We start from the raw sequence: 21,765 nt of genomic DNA on the forward strand, positions 1-21,765 counted from the left end.
TTTGTATAAACAATACATTCATAATTTGTAAGTGCATGCCTAATGGATAGAATTTTGTAAACATTAGTTTACATATCAGTACTTTTTATTAATTTGGATCAAACAAAACTTTACACTAGAAAAATTGTAATAAATCTCACCATTTGATACAAACTCTCCCAAAAATCTTGCGTCATTAATCGAAAAGCACTTAGAAAAGCCCATGGAAAACTATCAAATGTAGTGTACCCATGATTAGGATTTGGGCCAACACCTTGAACACAAGTTGAATTTGGGGGACACTGCCTGAAATTAGAAAGCTATAATGAGATATCAATTTTAAGAAAATATCAGAATCAGATATATTTGAAACAAAATGCGTATTGTATTTTTAACAGCAGTCTAACTTTTCAAGTAACAGGGTCACCATCAACATTCAGAAAAAACTATCTGATTTTAGAAATTAGGGGAATAAATTTTTTATTATTTTTCTTATACATAAATATATTGCAGAACTTTATTGCTTGCTATTAAAATTAAAAATGAATATTTAAAAAAAATTATTGCATTACTAGTTTTTAGGAAAATTTAGTGGATGCTTAAGTACCTCAAATTCATATTAATTCGTTTTCTCCGGCCTTTTGAGTATTTTAATTAAACTTCCTGACACGCCCCTGTTTTATCCTGATTGACAAAATTTCTAGATGTTTCTTTGTTTTGTTGCCGAATTAAGATAAACATCAAACTGAATGTTTTGATAAGTAGTTAAAAAATTACATTGCATAAAAAACCTTTCTTTCCTACATAGAATTCTTTACAATTCAAAATTGGATAAAACCACTAAAACTGGTTTGAGTTATCTTCCCTGCAACTGAATTTTTTTTTCTTCCAATTTACTTCTTGTTTAATTTGAATGCAAAAGGCTTCATATTCAAGAAATTTTTAACTTGGAAAAATATTAACTTGGAAAAATATTAACTTGGAAAAATATTACTTGGAAAAATATAAAGGCAATGTTTTGCAGCGAAAAATCCAATGATTCTGTTTTTGCTCAAATACGATTTCAATACAAAAACTAAAAATAGGTTTTTATTATTCATCAGAAAATAGACTACAAGAACATAATTTCGTTAAAATGAACATGAAAGTTATAATGAATAAATAAATATTTAAAAGGAAAAAACTAGCAAAAAAAATTGAAAGTAACATGTTTTAGAACGTGTCACAAAATTTAAGCATTTCAAATAATTTATGCATATGAAAGAACTAATATGAATGAAACAAATTACACTTAAAATTCCAAATAACAAATTATAATCAAAATATAATCAATACGACCTTGCTCCAGAGGAATTTCCACACAAAATAAAGTTATCATTTTCCTTCAACCAATTTTCTGCAAAGACATAGAAATAATATATTAAGATTTTGACACTTTGTTTTAAAAACACTATATACAAATTTAGCTAATAAAAAATAGAAATAAATTATATACAACTCAACTACATAAATTTGAATCTGTTTCATATATTCATTAACTTTGATTCCTATTATTAAGTGCGAACTTATTATATGGATTGCACTTCCAAAATGAAAGTAAATACAAACAAAACATTAAAACTCAATATTTTTTATTTCAAATTCGAAAATTTACAGCTAGCTTATTGCTTTTTTTTATCACATAAGGCAACATTTCTTGAAAAGCTGATTTTATTATAATTAAAACATATAAGTAAACAGAGGTATAACTCAAATTTGGTTTGATTCACACGTTACCTTTGTGATATATGATAAATTTTAAAATGGCAATTCATCAAAAGACTTAAAAAAGAAAAAACCATGACAGTCATATTCAGAAAGATTCTCCATTTGACTTGATTTTCTGATATTTGAACTTCTGAGAGTATGGTGTTTGCTTATGAGTGATTATGAGTTTGATTATGTATAGCATGTCTTGATAGGCATTTTTAAATAATAGTTAATTTTTATTTCAAGAAGAATAGATTACTACAAAATTAACAACAATCAAGACAAAAAACCAAATATGGCAACTTGATGGAACAGAAATATGCTAAGCTCACTGTTGTATCAAATATTAGCAGTAAATGGAATTGAAGTATTATGTATTTTTGTGAACAGGTTGTGTTTAGAGCGTGAACTTAGAGCTATGTGTACGAACTGAATTTATAGAGTTATTCCAAATTATTTTGAATTCTTTTTTGAATTCATAATTAAACAATCAAATTTACAATTAATCAAGATAACTACAAAATTTCTCCAAAAAGTTAAAAAGTAAACATTACTATAAGCATAATATTAGTTTAAAAACTAAAGCATTCCAGTTTTATGGGTTAAAAAATGAGAAAAGAGGCCTGCAAAGCAGGAATAGCCCAATAAAAATTCTATTATTATTAATTTTCCTTTTTTTAGATTTGCTTAGTAAGATTTTGAGTAAAAAACTTGATTAATTTAACAATGCTCAACAACATATTTTAACTAATTTCACTCACATTTAATTTTATACAATTTTCCAACACCACAAATTCCTCCCCTTTACTTTTAATGCTTCAGCTTATCTAAACCTTGCTTTAAAACTTTGGCTTTAATTTGAGTGAATTATAATTTTAGCAAACATATGAAGCTAGTTGTAAAAAACAATAACCTTTTCTTTAGAGAGATTTCATACAGTTGCATAACATCATACATGGTTCTGAATGTAAGTTCTGCACTGTGTAGAGAATTAAGGCTGTTATGTAGTAATGGCAGAGTGTAGAACTTACATATGACAGTGCAGAATGTTTTGTGAAATCTCTCTAGGAATTGTTAACCTACATCTTATGCCATTCATTTATAAGTATTGACATTTTTTGAAAACACAAAAACTAAATTTCTTATTCTTACCTTCTTCTTTTGAATAATTTGATTTATATAATTCCCACGTTATATTTTCACTAGGATCTGGGTTACGAACACATTTTTGAGTCAAAACTCCCATATAAATCTGTAAACCTAATAAGGCAAATACTGATAGAGAAAATAAGGTTAAAATGATCACATCCTTCAAATTTTTTACAGATTCTATAACAGCTCCTACAATGGTTTTGAGACCTATAAAGTAAAACAAAAATACCATTTACTAATTTTTCATCACAAAAAAAGCTGCCAAAATTAAATAAAAAGAGCATCAAATAAAATTATTAGCTTAACCTAACAAGCATTGAGCCTCAGGGAAAAATTGTACAGTAGTTTCTCTGCTGATCCTACTGTCTCATTGAATAGCTTAGTTAAACCGGTTTTCTCACAAGGAAAGCCTGCACTTGAAAGTTTGAGAAAAGGAGAGTAATGCTCAGAGGGTTAAAATATACAAATTTAAATTTTAACAAAAAATAAACCCAAATATTTTATTATAAGGCTCTGATTAAGGATAAACTTTGACTGAGTAATTGATAATTTAAGTATAATGATTCTAAGTAATTGATATTTTATGAGAAAAACTAGGAAATTTCAAATAATATATTGCTAATATATAATTTAAATTTGTATATTTTCATCTAATTTAGCAGATGCTGCATTTTCTGAACGCAGCATCTATAATACGGTAATCTGACATTTGCAAAATCTCAATGTTGGCTATAAAATTTTTAAGTTTCAACCATTTAGTTTCTAAAAAATCATTATTAACCCTTTATTAGTATCATTATTAGTGTCTTACAAGAAGGAATGACTTTAAACACAATTGTTTATTCTTCAGTTATTTTTCCTAAATATATTCTCCAAGCTATTATATCAGTTTATTTGCTTAACTTTAACTGCAAGAGTCTATAACTTTTAATTCTGAATAGCTAAGCACAACTTTTGCAAACTGGCTTGATGAGTTTGATAAGTCATTAAGAAAAAAAAAGTCATATTGAATAAATTGTCATAAATATTAACTAACTAAAATAATTTTCAGCATATAACATTGTAAAATACAATTAAGCAGAGTTATTCAAAAAGATGAAGCAAATTTAATTAATTTGTATTTCACTTCACCAGATATAAATTGGATATGAAAGTGAACATACCATTTTTTTTTCACCTGTTAGGGGTGAATGAGCACACATGGTTGTTTCGTGCGCGTGACAAGTTTGGTTGCCACTTAAGATGTTTGCATTATAACAAAGTGGAGACACATGGATTGTTATATAAACTAGGTAAGAAAAATTTTAAAACTTCCTTTTTTTTAATACTGTATAGCATCTTCATATCTAATTTACACTTCATTAAATTGAAATTACTCAAATTGTGTCATTTTTTTTAATAACTCTAAAATGGGCTTTAAGGGAACAAATACACATTAAAATTTACTCTGCACAAATATTTGTAACTTTCTTTATTATTTCTAGGACATAACTAGGAAACATGAGGAAAACCACAAATATTATACGAAAAACATGAAATAAGTTATTAAGTTTAGGAGTAAGCTAACCATTATTTAGAAAAATACAATTGGAAATTTTTATTGGCTACTCCATTCACATGCATAGCATGCAATTTATGATAAAATTTTGTCACAAATCGATTTTGTAGTATTATGTCACGATTATGTCACAAATCGATCATCTTAAAAGAAAGAGCCTTAAATAACATAAATTAGCTACATATAGTTGAAAATTCTTCCAAGTACTTTTAGCTCCTAAAAATTAAGTATACTTCTATTACAAACGTAAAATTTTTTTTATATTAAAAATATAAATGACAATATATACTTTTTCCGAAAACTTTTACTGTAGAAGCCAAAGTAGAACTTTTTAATAAACATAAACTATGACCTTCACAAATATTTTAATGGCTCCACATCTAAATTTCTTATGGCAGCTATAACTGAAAGTTTTTTGCTTCGACATTTGAGGGAATTTTTCAGAGGGAATATATAAAGTTACAATCTGAGGACGTTAAACTTAAAAGCAATATTATTATGTACTATAAATTTTGTGAAACAAATTGACTGGACTATTGAAATTTAAACTATTGAGAAAAATATAGACCACTTTTAACAAATAATACATAAATTAACATATATTTCTTATTTAAAACATATTAGTTTAAATATAGTAAAAAATTTGTACTACATTAAACTTACTCCTATTACAAAAGACTGTTAAAAAAATACTTATTTTATTTTATAAAAAAAATTACTGACACTTTTACTACAAACAGCATTAATCTTAATATATTTTAAAGGTAATTTATCTAAAATTCAATAAAATACTTCTAAATAATTGCGAATTTGGTGACATTTTTTCACCTTGATCTTTAAAATTTTGAATAGTTCTCAAGTTTTGCAAACTTTTATGAGCTTAGATAATGATGGAATGAAATAATTTTTTAATTATAAAAATATAGATAATAAATTTCTTTGGCTTAAAAAAATAGTAACTTTTATTAATATTGTCATTTTGTGCAGGTTTCCATAATCAGCATAGATGGGACTAGATAGAAGTGAACAAAACTGAACCCAACAGTTACAAATAACTGTTACAAACTCTCAAAAGTTATAAAAATAAGACTATATTCGAAAAATTGTTAATTCAAGTGAGGTAAAAGTCACCAAAGAACTGCCATAAATACAAATTCATAAACCAGAGTGTAAACTAGAATAATAAACCAGTGCAGAAATTTGCAATGCATACATTTTGTTAACAGGTTCAAAATAATCAATAATAGAATAATTATTTGGGTAACAGTTTGCTTGAAGGGAAAAGAAGAGCGTGTACTCAAACCAAAATTTCCAAATATTTTAAATAAACAAATGTGCTTATTCATAAATCTTTTGCATTGCAAATATTTTTGCATTAAGTACATAATATTTTTTAATTCAAATTTTTTATACTTATTTTAAATTTATTAATTTTCAAGACTATTAATTCTTTTATTACTTTCAATACATTAAGTCAATATTTGATATTTTATGTTGTGCTGCATTTATTTTTTTCCCATATCTATCATTCACAATGATTGGTTTCATGAGAAAGAATTGGTCGACATTCTATAATTTGTAAATGGTAAGATCTTCCCTCACCACAAAGTCTGAGGTCAACTGCTAGTACAGGAACAAGAATTGCGTATTTCAAGGAAGGTAGCCTCTCTTCGCTCTAGGGCTAACACAATAGACTGAAGAAAAAGATTCGCCGAACTGAGCAAAAATCTATCCTATACAATGACACTACACCCCTACTTGAAATAGTTATACCTCGTTACAATAGTCACCACAACCTATTTAAACGAATGGCTAGGGGAGTTATTACTTTAGACAAACTATACTGTAATAGTAATAATAATAATAAAAGACAATCTTCAACCATTCTTTAAAAATTGTGCAAACTCTAGTCATATAAATGTATAGTAATATAAACATTTAGCATACCTGGAATTATAGCTACAGTTTTTAAGGCTCTGAGTACACGAAAAGTTCTTAATGCACTCAAATTTCCTAAATCTACACCCATAGTAACATATCTGGAATGACAAAAAATAAAACATGAAACAAAATATTTAATTACGATCAGTTCCCAGGTACATGAAGTTCAGTATGATTTCAAAAAAATTTATATTACTAAGAATAAATAAAATTCATGACTTATGTAAAAATAGTGTGCAGCTTAAAAAAGGATTAGCTTTTGAGGAAAAAAATTATACTGTTAACAATTTATAAATTAATGCAAGATATTAACAATAAAATACACTGGAAGTTATAACATTCATTTCTAAAAATATTAATGAAATAATTAATGACAGAGCTTGTGTGAGACTAATGTATTTACTTGTAAAATTAGAATGACGGTAAAAATTTTATAACTCAATTTCAATAATTTTACATTTTTTACTACGAACTTAAATATAAAATTTAATAGTAATATAATTCAATTGAAATAACATCTAAACTAAATATATTTGTGATGATGAATGACTAAAACATATCCATATTCAAAGAAAGCTAAGCTACTATTATTACAGAACACACATACTTAACATATAACAGTTTAGAACATATTGTGCGAATGAGGATAGGGGGAAATTTGTATATTTGAAAATAAAAATGTTTTTTACTGTAAAATAAAAGTGTCGCATTACAATATTTTTTTTCAATGTTAATTGAAAAAGAAATTTATATGTCAATTTATTTTCATAAATTATCGATATTGCAATATATTTTTATTCCAATCATATTTAATATACATGCTAGTTTATTCAAGAATTTCATTAAGTTCAATAAATAAAAATTTTTTTTTTTGTTAATGGAAAAAAAAACTACTATCAAAAAATTTCAAAAACAACTCTTTACTTTTTAATATTTTGAAAAAGTTGTTCAATAAAAAAAACCCTTTAATTTTGCAAGAAATTTAAAAAAAAAAAAAAAAAAACTGTGTTTCTGGGGAATTATTTGCACTTATTCCCATTACAACAGACTGTTAAAAAACAATAAATTTATTCCATTTTGTAAAAATCAGCAACATTTTCAATAGAAAATGTTTGGCAATTTGTCTTTAAATTTGCCAAAAAACATTATAAAACCTTTTGGGTTTTCAGAAATCTGGATATCCTAAGCATATGAATATGTGCAGAGAAGGAAAAGAAGAAAAAAAAGAATATAATGAGCAAAAAATTGTTCCAAAAGCAACTTACGCTAAGGCAATAACTATAAAATCCAACCAATTCCACGGATCACGAAGATATGTGAACTTCTCGAGAATAAATCCCCTAGCTACCACTTTGATGCATGATTCAACTGTATATATTGATGTAAATATTGTTCTGAAATGGAAAAACAAAAAATTTATTAAGATTGTGGACACTAGAGATACACCAAATAGCAATTTTATTTAACACCAATAATTCTGCCACCAAATAGCTAATTTTCATCAATAACATGCTAATATTTATTAAATACTTTATTAAATGCAAAATATTCTCATTTAACAAAACCATAAACAAATTGGGACAGTTTGAGGTAAAAATGTCACCTACCTATACATTTTATCAAACGTTGGGAAAAAGGATGAAACAATTTTTAGCTTCTTATCTTTATACGAAATAGGAAATAAAATGCACAGCAAATAGAAAAAGTTTGATTATGTTTTGAATTACTAAAATAAAAGAGAAATTAACTTACTCAGAACTTTCAATTGTATCATTGCTAGGCATTGTCATGAGCACACAATTTACAAGAATAGTAACAATGACAAAAAAGCTGAAGGCAGGATGAACAAGAATGTAGATGGCAATGCGGCGCAAAGGGTTGAATGGAGTAAGAATCCACATACTCTTAGTAGCGCTGAATCGAAAGACGTCTTTTCCTTTGCTAATAATCATAAATGTCTAAAAATAAAACAAAAACATTGTCAATTATACACTGATAATAGAGTATAAACATCATAAAAAGCAAAGGAAATAGTAAGCATTCCTGCAACAGCCCATTCTGGGCCAGGATGATCATGGAGGTTAAGGCGCCAACATTTTGTAACCAGTGTCATGAAGGAGGCAATTGGTCAGCGTTGCACAAAGACTGCTAATACTTTCCGAACAAGTTGGTTACCATTGGTCTGGAGCTGGGTGGTTTCACGACCTAACATTCACTATATATTGTGAGTTGTAATTAAATTCCCAACACACATTTAAACTATTATTCAAGACCACACTTTTGGTGTTCAGTTTTTAAACAAAAGAAAAGCTTTCAAAGGTCATTGGTTGACTGTTTGCTGCCAAATGCATTTAGAATTTTTTCCTCTAAGCGTTTCACAAGATTTGAAAGATTTTAAATTCAATATTACCAGGGGTAATCGTGAGCCCAACTTAAAATTCCTGAAAATTTCTTGAGTAAAATCATTAATGACGCATGTCAAAAACCTTTATAAATTTAAATGTCTAATAATAATACAAATTAATGTCTTTATAAATTTAAATCATTGATATTTTTTAAACATGAAATTCTAAATAAATTATATGCAGCAATATTTAAATTAATAATTATAATAATAAGTATACTTTTATCTCTAATCACATTTATTACTTTAACAAAAAAAAAAAAAAAATATTTACAANAGAAAAAAAAAAAAAAATTATTTACAAATGAAAGAGATGCCAAGTATAAATTCCAGTTCTAATATTTTTAAATGAAATATACTAGAATTTTTACACATAAATGTGATTGATGATTTCTTGAAACTTCTGGACTTTGGATTTCTAGATCGCAGTTAGCGAAAAATCCGGATTTTTTCAAGAGCACAATCATCTCTGTACAACTAACATGTCAAAAGCAACATTAATACATATTATATTATTCTAATGCATTAAACACTTAATAATTATGATTTAAGATGAGTAAATATTTTATCAAAATATCAATTTACCTGTCATACTTGAATAAATGTTATTTGAAACAAAATAAAACTCTTGATTTAATTTCACTGAAAGGAAATCACTACTCTTTGCCTATTATTAGTTATACAATAAAGTTAAAAAAACAAACTTAACATGTTATCACGTTGCTCTTCGATTGAGGAGAATTGAAAACAAATCTGATTTCATTCTAAAGAAATGTGCGTGTGTGTTTAATTATCACACACAAAAATAAAGTAAAGCAAATACTGCTCTTACAACAGTCATATAAGTACTAACCATATAAAACCAAGCTACTGCTATGTCACTAAAATTTCGTTTTCCAAAATGTGTCTTTGAGAAATGTAATTTAATTTTTCAATATAGAAGAATATTTCAGGGTGCTACGTACAGAGTTTAATTACTAAAGGCATTAATTAAAACTACAAGTCTCCAATTTACAGGTGAGAAAATGAATTAGATTAAAAAAAAATACTTTTATATGGAAAAATTTAATTGTGTAAAAAAGTTTTTAGAACTTAAAGCAATATAGATCAGAAAAACCATTTAAAAATTTAAACACATTATTTTAAAATGAACATATTTTTTTTTACTCCTAAATTAGATTCATAAATCAGAAAAACTTCTATTGATTTTAATTTAAGTTTCAGTAATCTAAGTGCTAATATCATGTGCATTTGGTATTATTTCTTTGTATCTTCTTATTACACTGCATTGTTTGGTACAGTTAAGATGTCTAAGGTATTAATTTGTTTTAACATTGTATTATTGAAAAAATCTTTAAAATGTATTATAGTTTTGTTGTTGCATTTCAATAAAGGTATAAAAAAATCAGCAATATCTTTTATTTCTTACATTTTAACAAAACACATACAGACAGTAAAGTTAACATTAACATTACAGCTGCACAAAAAAATTGTAACACATAATATTAAATATTTACAGAGCCTTATATCAAGAGATAAATTAATGTAAGAATTATGAACTTGCTTAAATTACAGAAAATTTTAAGCTCTTAATAAAAAAAATTCACTTTCCACAGTAAAAAGCAAAAATTGCCACATAAGATTTTTTATATTTAATATTACCGTAGAATAAAACAAAATCATAATACAGTAGGGAACCGATTATCCGGAACGATCGGGACCATCGCTATTCCGGATAACTGATTTTTCTGGTTTTCTGAATCAATACAAAAAGTCGATTTCTTATTGTTAAACCCAACTAAAAAAGGCAAAAATAGTTCCAAAATGGTAAACATCTGTCAAAAAAGAAAGAAAAATCCTAAAATCTTATGAGGAAAAAAAATGTTTTTTTAAAAAAAAAATGGCGGGACAATTTATCGAATTTCATTCCGGTTTTTTGGCTTTCCGATTTCCGGATAACGGGTTCCGTACTGTACTTAACTAAAATCAACAGGCACAACTCATTTGTAATAAGATACGTTTGAAATTCTCCACACACATACACGTGTTTAAATATTTCTACAATTATTGCTTTCCCTATANGGACCATCGCTATTCCGGATAACTGATTTTTCCGGTTTTCTGAATCGATACAAAAAGCCGTTTTCTTATTGTTAAACCCAACTAAAAAAGGCAAAAATAGTTGGAAATAATCTTAAAAAGAAGAAAAAACAATGAAGTAATACACTAATGATTATTTCCAAAATGGTGGTAAGGTAAACATCTTTCAAAAAAGAAAGAAAAATCCTAAAATCTTAGGAGCAAAAAATTTTTTTTAAAAAAATGGCGGGAAAATGTATCGAATTTCGTTCCGGTTTTTTGGTTTTCCGATTTCCGGATAACGGGTTCCATACTGTACTTAACTAAAATCAACAGGAACAACTCATTTGTAATAAGATACATTTGAAATTCTCCACACACATACACGTGTTTAAATATTTCTACAATTATTGCTTTCCCTATAGTCTCATAGTGTTACTACAATTAGTATTTTTTCTATAATCTTATGAAGTAAAAACCATTAATAAAAAATATATTAAAGAATTTCAAATGAACAGACATAAAACATAACACTATCAATTTTCTTTCAATAAAAATAATTTTGAGATCGTTATAGACTATTATTATAAAAAAAATAAAGAAAAAAGTTATATTTACAAATGAAATAAAAATTAAACAGTTCAAATTTAATTATCAACACATAACAATTTAAAATTTTAATAAAAAAAATCGATGCCAGTTCACTTAATTCTAATATCACTAGGTTTTTTGGGTTTCATTTAAGAACTATGCTTCTCATTTTTTAAAAAAAATATTTAGTAAGCATGTACGAAAAGAAGTCTTAAATAAATAGCTTATAAAATTTCAAACCTATATCATGAAATTTGTACAATGAAGAAAAAGAAACTTTATATATTAGACCATTTTTCAATAAGAAAACAGTGTTAAAGAGAAATTAAACAAGCAGACTTAAAACCCGTAACAATATGTAATCTACCAGGAAAAAATATATAGCATTAAGATTTACATCCTAAAGTTTTAAATGGAACTTCCGAACTCAATCCAACATCTTTACCCAAACGGCAATTACTTAATAAAATTAAGTAGATTCATTTATATATGATTATAAATTGTTGTAATGTTTTTAATCTTTAAATAAAATAAATTAATAATATTTTTTTTCGTTATTCATAAAAGCTTGGTGGAAGCAAGTACCAAGTCATATTTTAAAATGGTCTGAAATTTTGTTATAGTCGACTATATGAAGAGAATTTTTATACTATAAAAGAAGACAACTTTTAATGAGAAAATGTGTGTTGTACAGTTTCCATTATTTAAGTTGATGTTTCTAAATTCATTAAAATGTCACTTTGAACTTCTTACACTAAGCTCCTCATATACCCTTTTTCTTAAAAATACATAACATAGTTTGTATTAATTATTTTCTACGAATTTTTTTTTTTATATATACTTATTACAACTGTATTTAAATATTAGATTCCAGCAGCAAAATGAATAAGAAATTGATAATTTCAATGTTTTTATACATCGGATATGTTTTCATAATTTCAATGTTTGTAAATATTGGATTCAACAATGTTAAACCAATATTTACATACTGAAAAGAACACATTTAAAAGAGTTAGTGAACATTTACCTTTTAGCTATTTAACTATATTTATATAAATTATCCAAAGTTGACTTTTATTTGCTTCTATTAATTATTGAAAACATTTCCATGCTCAAAATATAGTCTATCAACTGATTGGACGAAGTTGAAAGATTTAAAAATGACAAAAATTATTACCAAAGGAGTTTTTGATCCACCCACAACCCACCATCTCCCGAAAAAAATAACCCTGGCTCAAATGGGTCTTAATCAACATAATCAAAATCTACCCTTATCAGGGGTCTGTCCAGGCCATATTTACTACCATTTAGCAATACCTTTACAAATTTAACTTTACAAAAATTTTTTATTTTTATATCTCGTAAGAAACGATAAACCCATATTTTTGTGTTAACTTTTTATTATAATTTTTCACAAATTATGGCAAAATTTTCACAAAATAGGTACCTCTTAGAAAAACTTAGACAGACCCCTGCTTATACCAATTGTTATTTTTTGTTTGAGTTATAAATATTAATGCATAACACACAAATATTCATAACTCTACTTTCAAAACTCAGTGTATTTAGATAAATATGTATGTAACTTTGAATTAACACAATAATTTTTCTTCCTTAAGAAAATTAAAGAACAAAAGTAAGAATGTGATTTGAACAGGTGCAAAGTACAAGATGGAATAACTTTTTCTTTCTCTTATCTCCTTTAAGCCTTCAAATATGAATAAAATAAACATATATAAGTATAACAAAACATTGAAAATAATTTTTTAATTCTTTTCAAAAGAATACCTTTGTTTTATAAAATATACAAAAGGTATTAAAATATTTTGTTAATGAATATATTTTAATGCAACAAAGTAATAATTTAAATATAAATATTAATTAAATTTCAAAGCCTAATAAAATACTGAATAATTAATGATGAAATAACTGATAACTTATTTAGCATTATAAATTTTATTTAATAAAAGTTTACATGATTGATTGGTTACCTATTTCATTATTATAACTAATCAGGGGTCTGTCCATGCCAAATTTACTACAGTTTAGTGGTACCTTCAGAAAAATCAACTTTAGAAAAAACGGTAGTTTTACAAAATACTTTTTCTTAAAATTTCATTTTTGTATCTTATAAAAAATGATAAATTCATATTTTTGTGTTGACTTTCTAATATAATTTTTAATTTTCACAAATTATGTGTAAAGTTTCCAAAATAGGCACTTCTCCGAAAAACCTAGACAGACCCCTGCTGATTCTACATACATAGTTTAAAGAGCAATTAAAAAAACTATTAAGAAAATTATTAAATAAAAAGAACAATATATTTTTTTAGAAAAAAATAATTCTTTTATTTTAATATTAAGTTTCATTTCCAGTCAAAAAAAGAATTAATTTAAAAACCTTTCATTAATACCAGCATAAAAAGATTATAATATATTAAAATAAAAGCTTTTTTTTTCAACTTAACTTATTTCCTTTTGATTTAAAATTTCAGTTCAACCTAAAAAAAGTTTAACTAGGTAATATCTTAGACCCCCAAAAAACACAATAACACCCTTTAGAGTTAGGTTTTTTTAAACTCTGTTGACTATTACATTTCACAATCTAGCAACTTTTTTTTGCACTAAATTGATATTACATTTGTTAAATTAAATAGGACAATATATGAAAAACCCTATTAATTAAACTATTAAAAATACATGTAATTTAGTTAGCACATTTTGGAGTGGATCCTAGAATATCACACCATGTGGTGATTCCCAACACACATTTNCAAAATTCTTAAACCTGATTGGTTATTTTACATGTACACCGACGCCAAAGGTTGGATTTCATTGGAAAAGAGGTACAAGGGTTTATTTTGTTGCCATTATCGCACCTGATCTCTTGCTGTTAGAATCATCATTATTTCCCAAGAGGTGGGCTATCCTAGGATTTTACCCACATTTTGTTTAAGATGGGGGAAAAAAAAATTCAAGCTCTAAGATAAATTTTCAATTCACACAATGATTGATGGTAATATTATAAATATGAATAAATTATACTTTGTTATTTATTCTAGAGAAACACATAATTAACACACAGATAGATAAGTTGTTCAATAACCAGCAAGACATGAAATCAGGGAAGCTAATATTTACTTTAAAGTGAAAAAATTAGTTAAGCACTTCTATATCGATATGAACTGCTATAAAAACATTTAAAACAAATATTAGTAGCTAAAAGTAAAATTTACAGGATTTATTTTTAATCATTCAAAATGCTAAAAAATTATTATAACTAGAGATTAATTATTTTTAATTTATGAATCATTACAACATGAAGAATACCATAATAAAATAATTAACTTCCAGAGGCTTTAATAATAAAATAATTTCTTCCTTGTTAACTATTTTTTTCCACTAACTTGAAGATTTTAAGTTTACTGTTGCACATCGAATAATACACGTTTTAAAAACACTTAACTTCTCAGCTTCAGATAATAAGTATATGAAGTACCAACACAAAAATAGAAAATACAGAAAGTAAAAATTCTCTTTCAGTTACAGTCCTCACTGTTGTCTGATTCAAGCTCATTGTTTTGCTCTGCTGATTCACTAACACACATTTTACTATTATCAGACACACTATTAGATGTTTCTTGAAGAGAAGAACCCTGTTCTTGAGGTGGTGAACATGGCTCTTGAAGTGGAGAACAGGATCCTTGATGAGGTGAACATGTTTCTTGAAATGGGGAACATGGCTCCTGAAGTGGAGAACATGGTTTAACATGTTCTTCACTTGAATCTATTACATTAGCTGACTCATTATCAGCTTCAATGGCTTCAAAACATTCTCGATTTGGAGAGTTCTTGGAAACTTCGTCACTTTGAGAGATGACTTCAATTTGAGGACTGCTTTCAACAGATTCCAAAGGTGGTAAATCAACAGAGGCAGAACTATCAGCTTCATTATCAGCTTCCCTAATATCATCAGAGTCATCATCAACTGTATTAGAATCACACTGTAAGTCACCACATGACTCATCATTGTCCTTTTTTGATTCTTGTAATTCTTCAGGAACATTTACTTCCTCATTATCCATAGAAACTTCATGGAAGCTATCTTCATCTGAAACATCCATAGGATCTGAATCATCTTTGGCTTCTGCAATATTACCCACAGATTCTTCAGCGGTAGGTGTTGATCTATCAAACTCAATTTCATCTTGAGATTCAACACTTTCAGATGTTGATATGAAGTTGCTGTCCATATCCCGACTGATACACATACTAGAAGCAGAGGGAATGCATGCAGCAGTCGGAAAGACATTAGCGAAATTTTCTAAAAGAACATGACTGGAAGAAGTATTCATATTAGATGAGGAAACACTATCACCACTTTCGCTTTCATGACCATTTAAAGTATCATTATCATCTCGAGGAGAATCATTAATCATGCCATTGACAATTACATTGTTATTGACATTATTATTATCTCCTTGACCACCAGTGCGAGGTTCAATTGTGCTAACAACAAGAACATTTTTTTCAATGCCTCGCATGTATTTATCTGTGCGGTTGTAATGTTTCTGAGGATTGGTAACAAGCTCGCATAATCGTTGAATAGTAAACGGTGCACTTGTAAATGCATCCAATGCTTGAAGAATACTCTTTTTAAGATTATCAAAGTTAAAAGTTTCAAAATTCGGCACAGGTACAGAAGTTTCTACTGGACAAGTTTCGTAAAATTCGTCGACAACGACTTCAAGTTTCTTTTTTAATAATGGTTTTAGTTTGCACCACGGGAAAACAATTTCGCCATTCTTTGCAATACGCTGTAAATATTCCTCTAATAAAGGATTTAATTCTGGTTTTCGTTCAAAATCATTCAACGCATCCAGCACACTTTCTGCATTCCACTCCATCCTTGAGCTGCTGTTTATTTTATTAACTGTTTTTAATAAACAAAGTCTAGTTTTCGTAAATCAACAACACCAGAAATCAATAAAATATTTGGGGGAAAGACAGCCGGTTACGGTTGTGGTTGATTAAAATTAAAGCATAGGCTTGACACTAGATCCATTCTTCACTGTAAAGCCGTTAAATAAAATTTGTTCGATGAAGTATTTTTCAGTATTTCTTATCGCATCAGTGTAACAAAAATACCCACAGTAGTATTTTGATATTAAAAGCAAGGATTCATTGAAAGCTTCGAGAGGAAAGGAGAGACGCTAAAGGCAGATCATTCTCCTCCTATCGAACTATGACGTAGTCCGGATTCTTCCATAGTTGAGGTAGGGATTGGATAGACGCTCGAGCGCTGCGACGTTGACGTCAGTCAGCGTCCCAGCTCCTCCTTTGAATGGGCAAAGCCAACTCATCATGTAAGCAACCTTTATGAGCAACTACTGAGCAAACGAAATAATAAATTGATAATCGTAATCGAATTTAATCACGTTATTTATTATTTACGAAATATTAATAAATTTTTATTTTGCTTCGAAATAAACAATATTTTTTCTGACTGAGAAGAATCTGGTTTCGGTTTCGATTTTAATTTTGGTTCATAAGCAATATTTAGGGGAAAAAATAAATAAATAAAAATACAAGAAAATAAAAATATGATTTTACCTATACAATTTAATATATGAAAAATAAATAAGTTTTTAAGGAATCTCTCTATCAATTTATTTAAAAAATAACTTTTTCCCCCTTGAAAATATGGATATATTTTTTCATGTTTATCAATGTGTTCCAAGTTTTCTATTTTTTCTTTTTCAAAATAAATTAATTTATTAAATGATAATAATAAAAAAACGTGATCTTAATACAGTAATAATAATAAGATGAATTAAAAGATTTCGCCAATAATGGAAAAGATATTATTATTTAATCAAAATTATTATTATTTCTTAAAAAACTATAATTAAAATTTGCGTAGAAAAAAATGTGACAAGATTAGATCAAATTTGCATGCATTGTGTTCAATTTACAACGACTGACAACTTTAATGCTTTTCATAAAAGTCCTTTTTCAGCACTGGTAGTAGAACATATGTTTTCAATCGAATATATTCCTCAACTTATGAATTTCATTTCCGATTAAGTAAATTAAAACTATGATTACAAAGACATCAGGTTTTTATTTTTAAAGCGATGCACTGTAATTATTTAAAGTTTTGAAGGCTTAATTTTTTTTATAAGTATATGCGAAATCGAATTATTAGAGAAAAAATTTATTCATGGGTGTTTCTTTATTTAGCTTTTCTTTTTATCGAATATTTAGCAGATTAAAATAGAGAATAGGCAGAAAACATTAAGTTATCATATACTTTTTTTCCCCTTGAATTTTGTAGCTCTGAAATTCAATCATAAGCGAAAAAATTTATTCAAGAGTGTGTGTTCCTTTTTTATAGACTACTAAGCTGGACAACACAAAGAAATTGTTAGCAAGCACATTTTTGTACAGAATTTTGTTTGATAATTTGACCCCTTTACGAACACATTTATTGAATAATAAAATAAATAAGTAAGCCAACAAAGACAATTATATATTTCTTACTTTAAAAAAGCAAATTTTCAAACCTTGTTATGGCGAAAAAAATTCAAAATTGCGTGTTAAAATTACAACCAGCATGCACATAAAATACGACATCGCTCATATACATACATACATACATACATACATAAATATAAATTTCTTATAAATGTCTTTCAGAGTAATTTTCCATATTTAGCAGAGGAGTTAGTAGACAGTCACTATAGTAAATTGGAAATAATAAACTTTCGTGGGAAATGAAAGATTCTGTAATGTATTCAGGGCATTAGTGAAATTATGGCAAGACTAAATTTTAATGTTTTATTTTCTTAAAATTAAAAATACCATAGAAAATATCTAATTCATAACCTTTTTACTGTAGATCAGTGGCTCCCAACCTTTTGTGGACCATCGCCCTCCTCTTGGGGTTGGCTGACACATATCGCCCCTTTCTCTTTTTGTTCAAAAAACCATTCAGTGTTTGCTTGTGAGCAACCAAACACTGAAAATATGCAATGTTATTTGATTTTAATTTAAATTGTAATGCAAATAAGAAGGCACATTTATCCTGTCATTTTTATTAATTAAAAACAAATTGTGAATCTTTTTTTTTACCAAAAATAAATGATATTTAAAACGGAATAATCAAAAGTACATTTTTTTAAATTCATATTTTAATGTAATCAAGAAAACGTTAAACAAAATTTTGTAATGTTCTACAAATTTTGTTTTGTAATGCAACTAAATTTGAGAAAAAAAATGAAGATTGAGAAAGTACATTTTTACCACTTCAATGACTGCCCTGTGCTTGGTGTATTTCAAGTTAAAGCTTGAATGTCAGGTTTTATGCTCCTCAGATTTAAACGCGGGTCTCCCTTGAAGTAAATGTCCAACATATCTCTTTGCTTTGTGAGCAGCTGGAAGACAGAACTAAATCCTCTCTCCACTAAATATGCTGACGGGAACGAGATGAGAAGAAGCTCAGTTTGTTTCCACAATTGTGGATAAGTGTCCATAAGCTTTACCCAAGCTAACTCGTAACCGTATTTTTTAAAGACGACTTTAGCCTCACAGTCATACTTCAAATCTAAAATCTCAGTCTACAAAGAGGAAGTGAGCTTATCCACAACTTCAAAAGAGAAAGGATCGAAAATCCAATCCGGAATTTCTAATTTCATCAAATCTTTAAATCTNTTCGATATTTCCGTTACAAATACTTGTACTTTTTCCCTAAAAAAGTAACGAAAGTACAAGTAAAAGTACTAAATTTAAAAAGTAACGAAGTACAAGTAAAAGTACGTACTTTTTACTTGTACCGGCGGTACAAGTAACGAAAGTAAAAGTACTGCCATATATGGTCACTATAGTAAATTGGAAATAATAAACTTTCGTGGGAAATGAAAGATTCTGTAATGTATTCAGGGCATTAGTGAAATTATGGCAAGACTAAATTTTGATGTTTTATTTTCTTAAAATTAAAAATACCGTAGAAAATATCTAATTCATAACCTTTTTACTGTAGATGGTAAAGAATGATGTATTGCGAGCGCGTGCAAAAAAAGGATAATTTTGAATAACTTTAATGAACTCAAACTTTTTTAACTCAATATCACTGTTTCTAGCGGGCGACATCAAATATGCTAAATAGTTATTGCAAACTCAATCATTATATCAAAAGTCATTCAGGGTTAGTCGTTATTATTAATTATTTTGTTAGTTAGTTATTTAGTAATTTTTTTTGCGTGCTGCAATTCTATTTCAGGGGGTGATAATAATTTCCCCCCGTTTTTAAGTTTTAAACAATCAATTGTGAAAATTTTTTTTTATTGATTTTTTCAATTTTTCACTCCTATATTTTTCTAATATCTATTAACATTACTTCTTTAAGTAAATATTAGAAAATAGTTTTAATGGGAATTATGTTTCATTTTAATTTTCAAACATAAAACTGTGATTTAAAAATAATACGAAACCTAAGAATTTTAACTATCGTGCAATATATTTTTAATAAAAGATCAGCATAAATAAAATTAGCCTAGGCTTGTAATTAGTGATATTATCGCTTTACCCACAGTGCCCAAAGCACGAACAAGTTTTTACTGTTTTAATTCATTTTTAACTATTAGACCAGTGATTCTCAACCTTTCTGTTGTTGCGGCACACTTTTAACGATTTCGAAATTCGACGGCACACAATAAAAAAAAATTAGATTAAAAGTTGTTTAATTACCTATTTTACACTGTCTCAAATAGTTTGTGATAATAATTTTGAATGTGAAACAAAATAACATGTACTACAAAAGCACATTTATTAAGGGATTAATTATTTCTTTCGACCAATTTTTTATTAGTTAGTAACAGTTATTTATTTTTTTGCTAGTTATTAATTGTTAGCTTGTTTTCTGTAATTATTAACTGTTATTTTTTTGTGATTTCTTGTTAACTAGTTTTTTTGCTAATTAATAATTGTTAGCTTAATTTTTTTTAGTTAACCTTTGTAATTTGTTTATTAATTGCATAGCTTACTTTAATGATTAGCTCTTACAACATTTTTTAAAATTCTGTGTCATATACAATTTAAGCACTTCCATCTTATTTTAAGATTGTCAGAGACAATACAATTGCCGACAAAGATGTTCACGCGGTTAAAGCATGGAAAAATACTTTACTCATAATAAAAAAAAAGCATTATAATTTTTATTGTATCATTTCTAATATTTGGCGGCACATTTTAAGAATTTGGCGGCACACAAAAGTGCCGCGGCACAGTGGTTGAGAATCACTGTATTAGACTATTACTTGTAAGAATACGAGAAAATCAGATCCATCATAATGTACTTTATTTATTATTTGTGTAATTCCTTGATGGGAAATTCCTTTAAAATTTTAAAGAATAACGTTTTTACTACGTGCAATGATGTGACAAATTTTAATATTTTTATGCATTTAGAGCTATCCGCGCGGTATTTAAAGTCAAGTCCTGTAGTAGATTTTTAAAAGTAATGTGATAATCAATTAAAGTAATACCTAGAGCACATTCTATTGAAATATGTTGAAAATTGGCACGTTACAATTTAAAATGTATCAGTACTCTAAAAATATTCGTATGAAATGGAACTTAGTGGTTAAAAATTATAACAATAATAAATATAAATATTTTATCGCATTTTACCTAAAATTTTATGCCTGAATCCGAATAAAACCTTAAAGCTCCAAACAAGTTGAAAAATGTTTTATGCTATAAGACAAAAATAAATTAAAACGATACTAAAATCTTTGGACAGGTACAAAAAATAAACACTGTCTTTAAAACTTTAGTGTCTTTGCGCAATATTAACACAAACTAATTGTAATTAAAAAATTATAAAGTGCAAACATTAAACTAAATAACTAATAGCCACAATTATAAACTATATTAATACCTATTGATTTCAACATAAAAATCGTTAAGCAATAGTTAAAAAAAATCACTAAATGATTTTTTAAGATACCACCTACGCCGAAAATTGATAAATATAGAACTATTTCGTTAAATTATTAATAAACTATCTAAAGTTACAAACTTTTCAATAAAAAATTTTTTTTTGGGTGTTTTTTAAAGTAATAACTTTAATTTTGCTTTAAGTTTTGAAAAATTTAAGGAGCACGTGACCCCCTGACACTACGCCTATGTATGTTTGGAATCTATTATGATGAATTTGTGTACAGATTGACAATGAGAATGTTGTTGGCTATGAAAAAAAAAAAAAAACAACCTAAGTCAGTATTGTACGAGATTGACTCAAAAACGTGAT

The 21,765-nt window shown here is 27.1% G+C and overlaps 2 protein-coding genes across 2 annotated transcripts in view; both read right to left on the reverse strand.

Moving 5' to 3' along the window:
* Window positions 1–21,765, reverse strand: part of LOC107454398 (sodium channel protein para) — a 227,573-nt gene that overhangs the window by 62,380 nt on the left and 143,428 nt on the right. Inside the window, exons 3-8 of the mRNA XM_071181380.1 lie at window positions 8,132–8,337; window positions 7,645–7,773; window positions 6,386–6,477; window positions 2,881–3,087; window positions 1,318–1,375; window positions 141–285 (exon numbers count right to left, since the gene is read on the reverse strand). Of these exons, the coding sequence (XP_071037481.1) occupies window positions 141–285; window positions 1,318–1,375; window positions 2,881–3,087; window positions 6,386–6,477; window positions 7,645–7,773; window positions 8,132–8,337 (837 nt within the window). The remainder of the gene's footprint in view (window positions 1–140; window positions 286–1,317; window positions 1,376–2,880; window positions 3,088–6,385; window positions 6,478–7,644; window positions 7,774–8,131; window positions 8,338–21,765) is intronic.
* Window positions 13,930–16,710, reverse strand: LOC107454410 (serine/threonine-protein phosphatase 4 regulatory subunit 2-A). Its single transcript, XM_016071607.4, has one exon. It carries the CDS (start codon window positions 16,358–16,360, stop codon window positions 14,993–14,995), a length of 1,368 nt encoding a protein of 455 aa, XP_015927093.2. The 5' UTR covers window positions 16,361–16,710; the 3' UTR covers window positions 13,930–14,992.

This window comes from Parasteatoda tepidariorum, chromosome 5 (assembly GCF_043381705.1).
Source record: "Parasteatoda tepidariorum isolate YZ-2023 chromosome 5, CAS_Ptep_4.0, whole genome shotgun sequence".
In the NCBI taxonomy this organism is placed as follows: domain Eukaryota; kingdom Metazoa; phylum Arthropoda; class Arachnida; order Araneae; family Theridiidae; genus Parasteatoda; species Parasteatoda tepidariorum.

Excerpts from the sequence above, each read along its gene's own strand:
- LOC107454410 (XM_016071607.4), bottom strand. The coding sequence starts at position 16,360 with ATGGAGTGGAATGCAGAAAGTGTGCTGGATGCGTTGAATGATTTTGAA.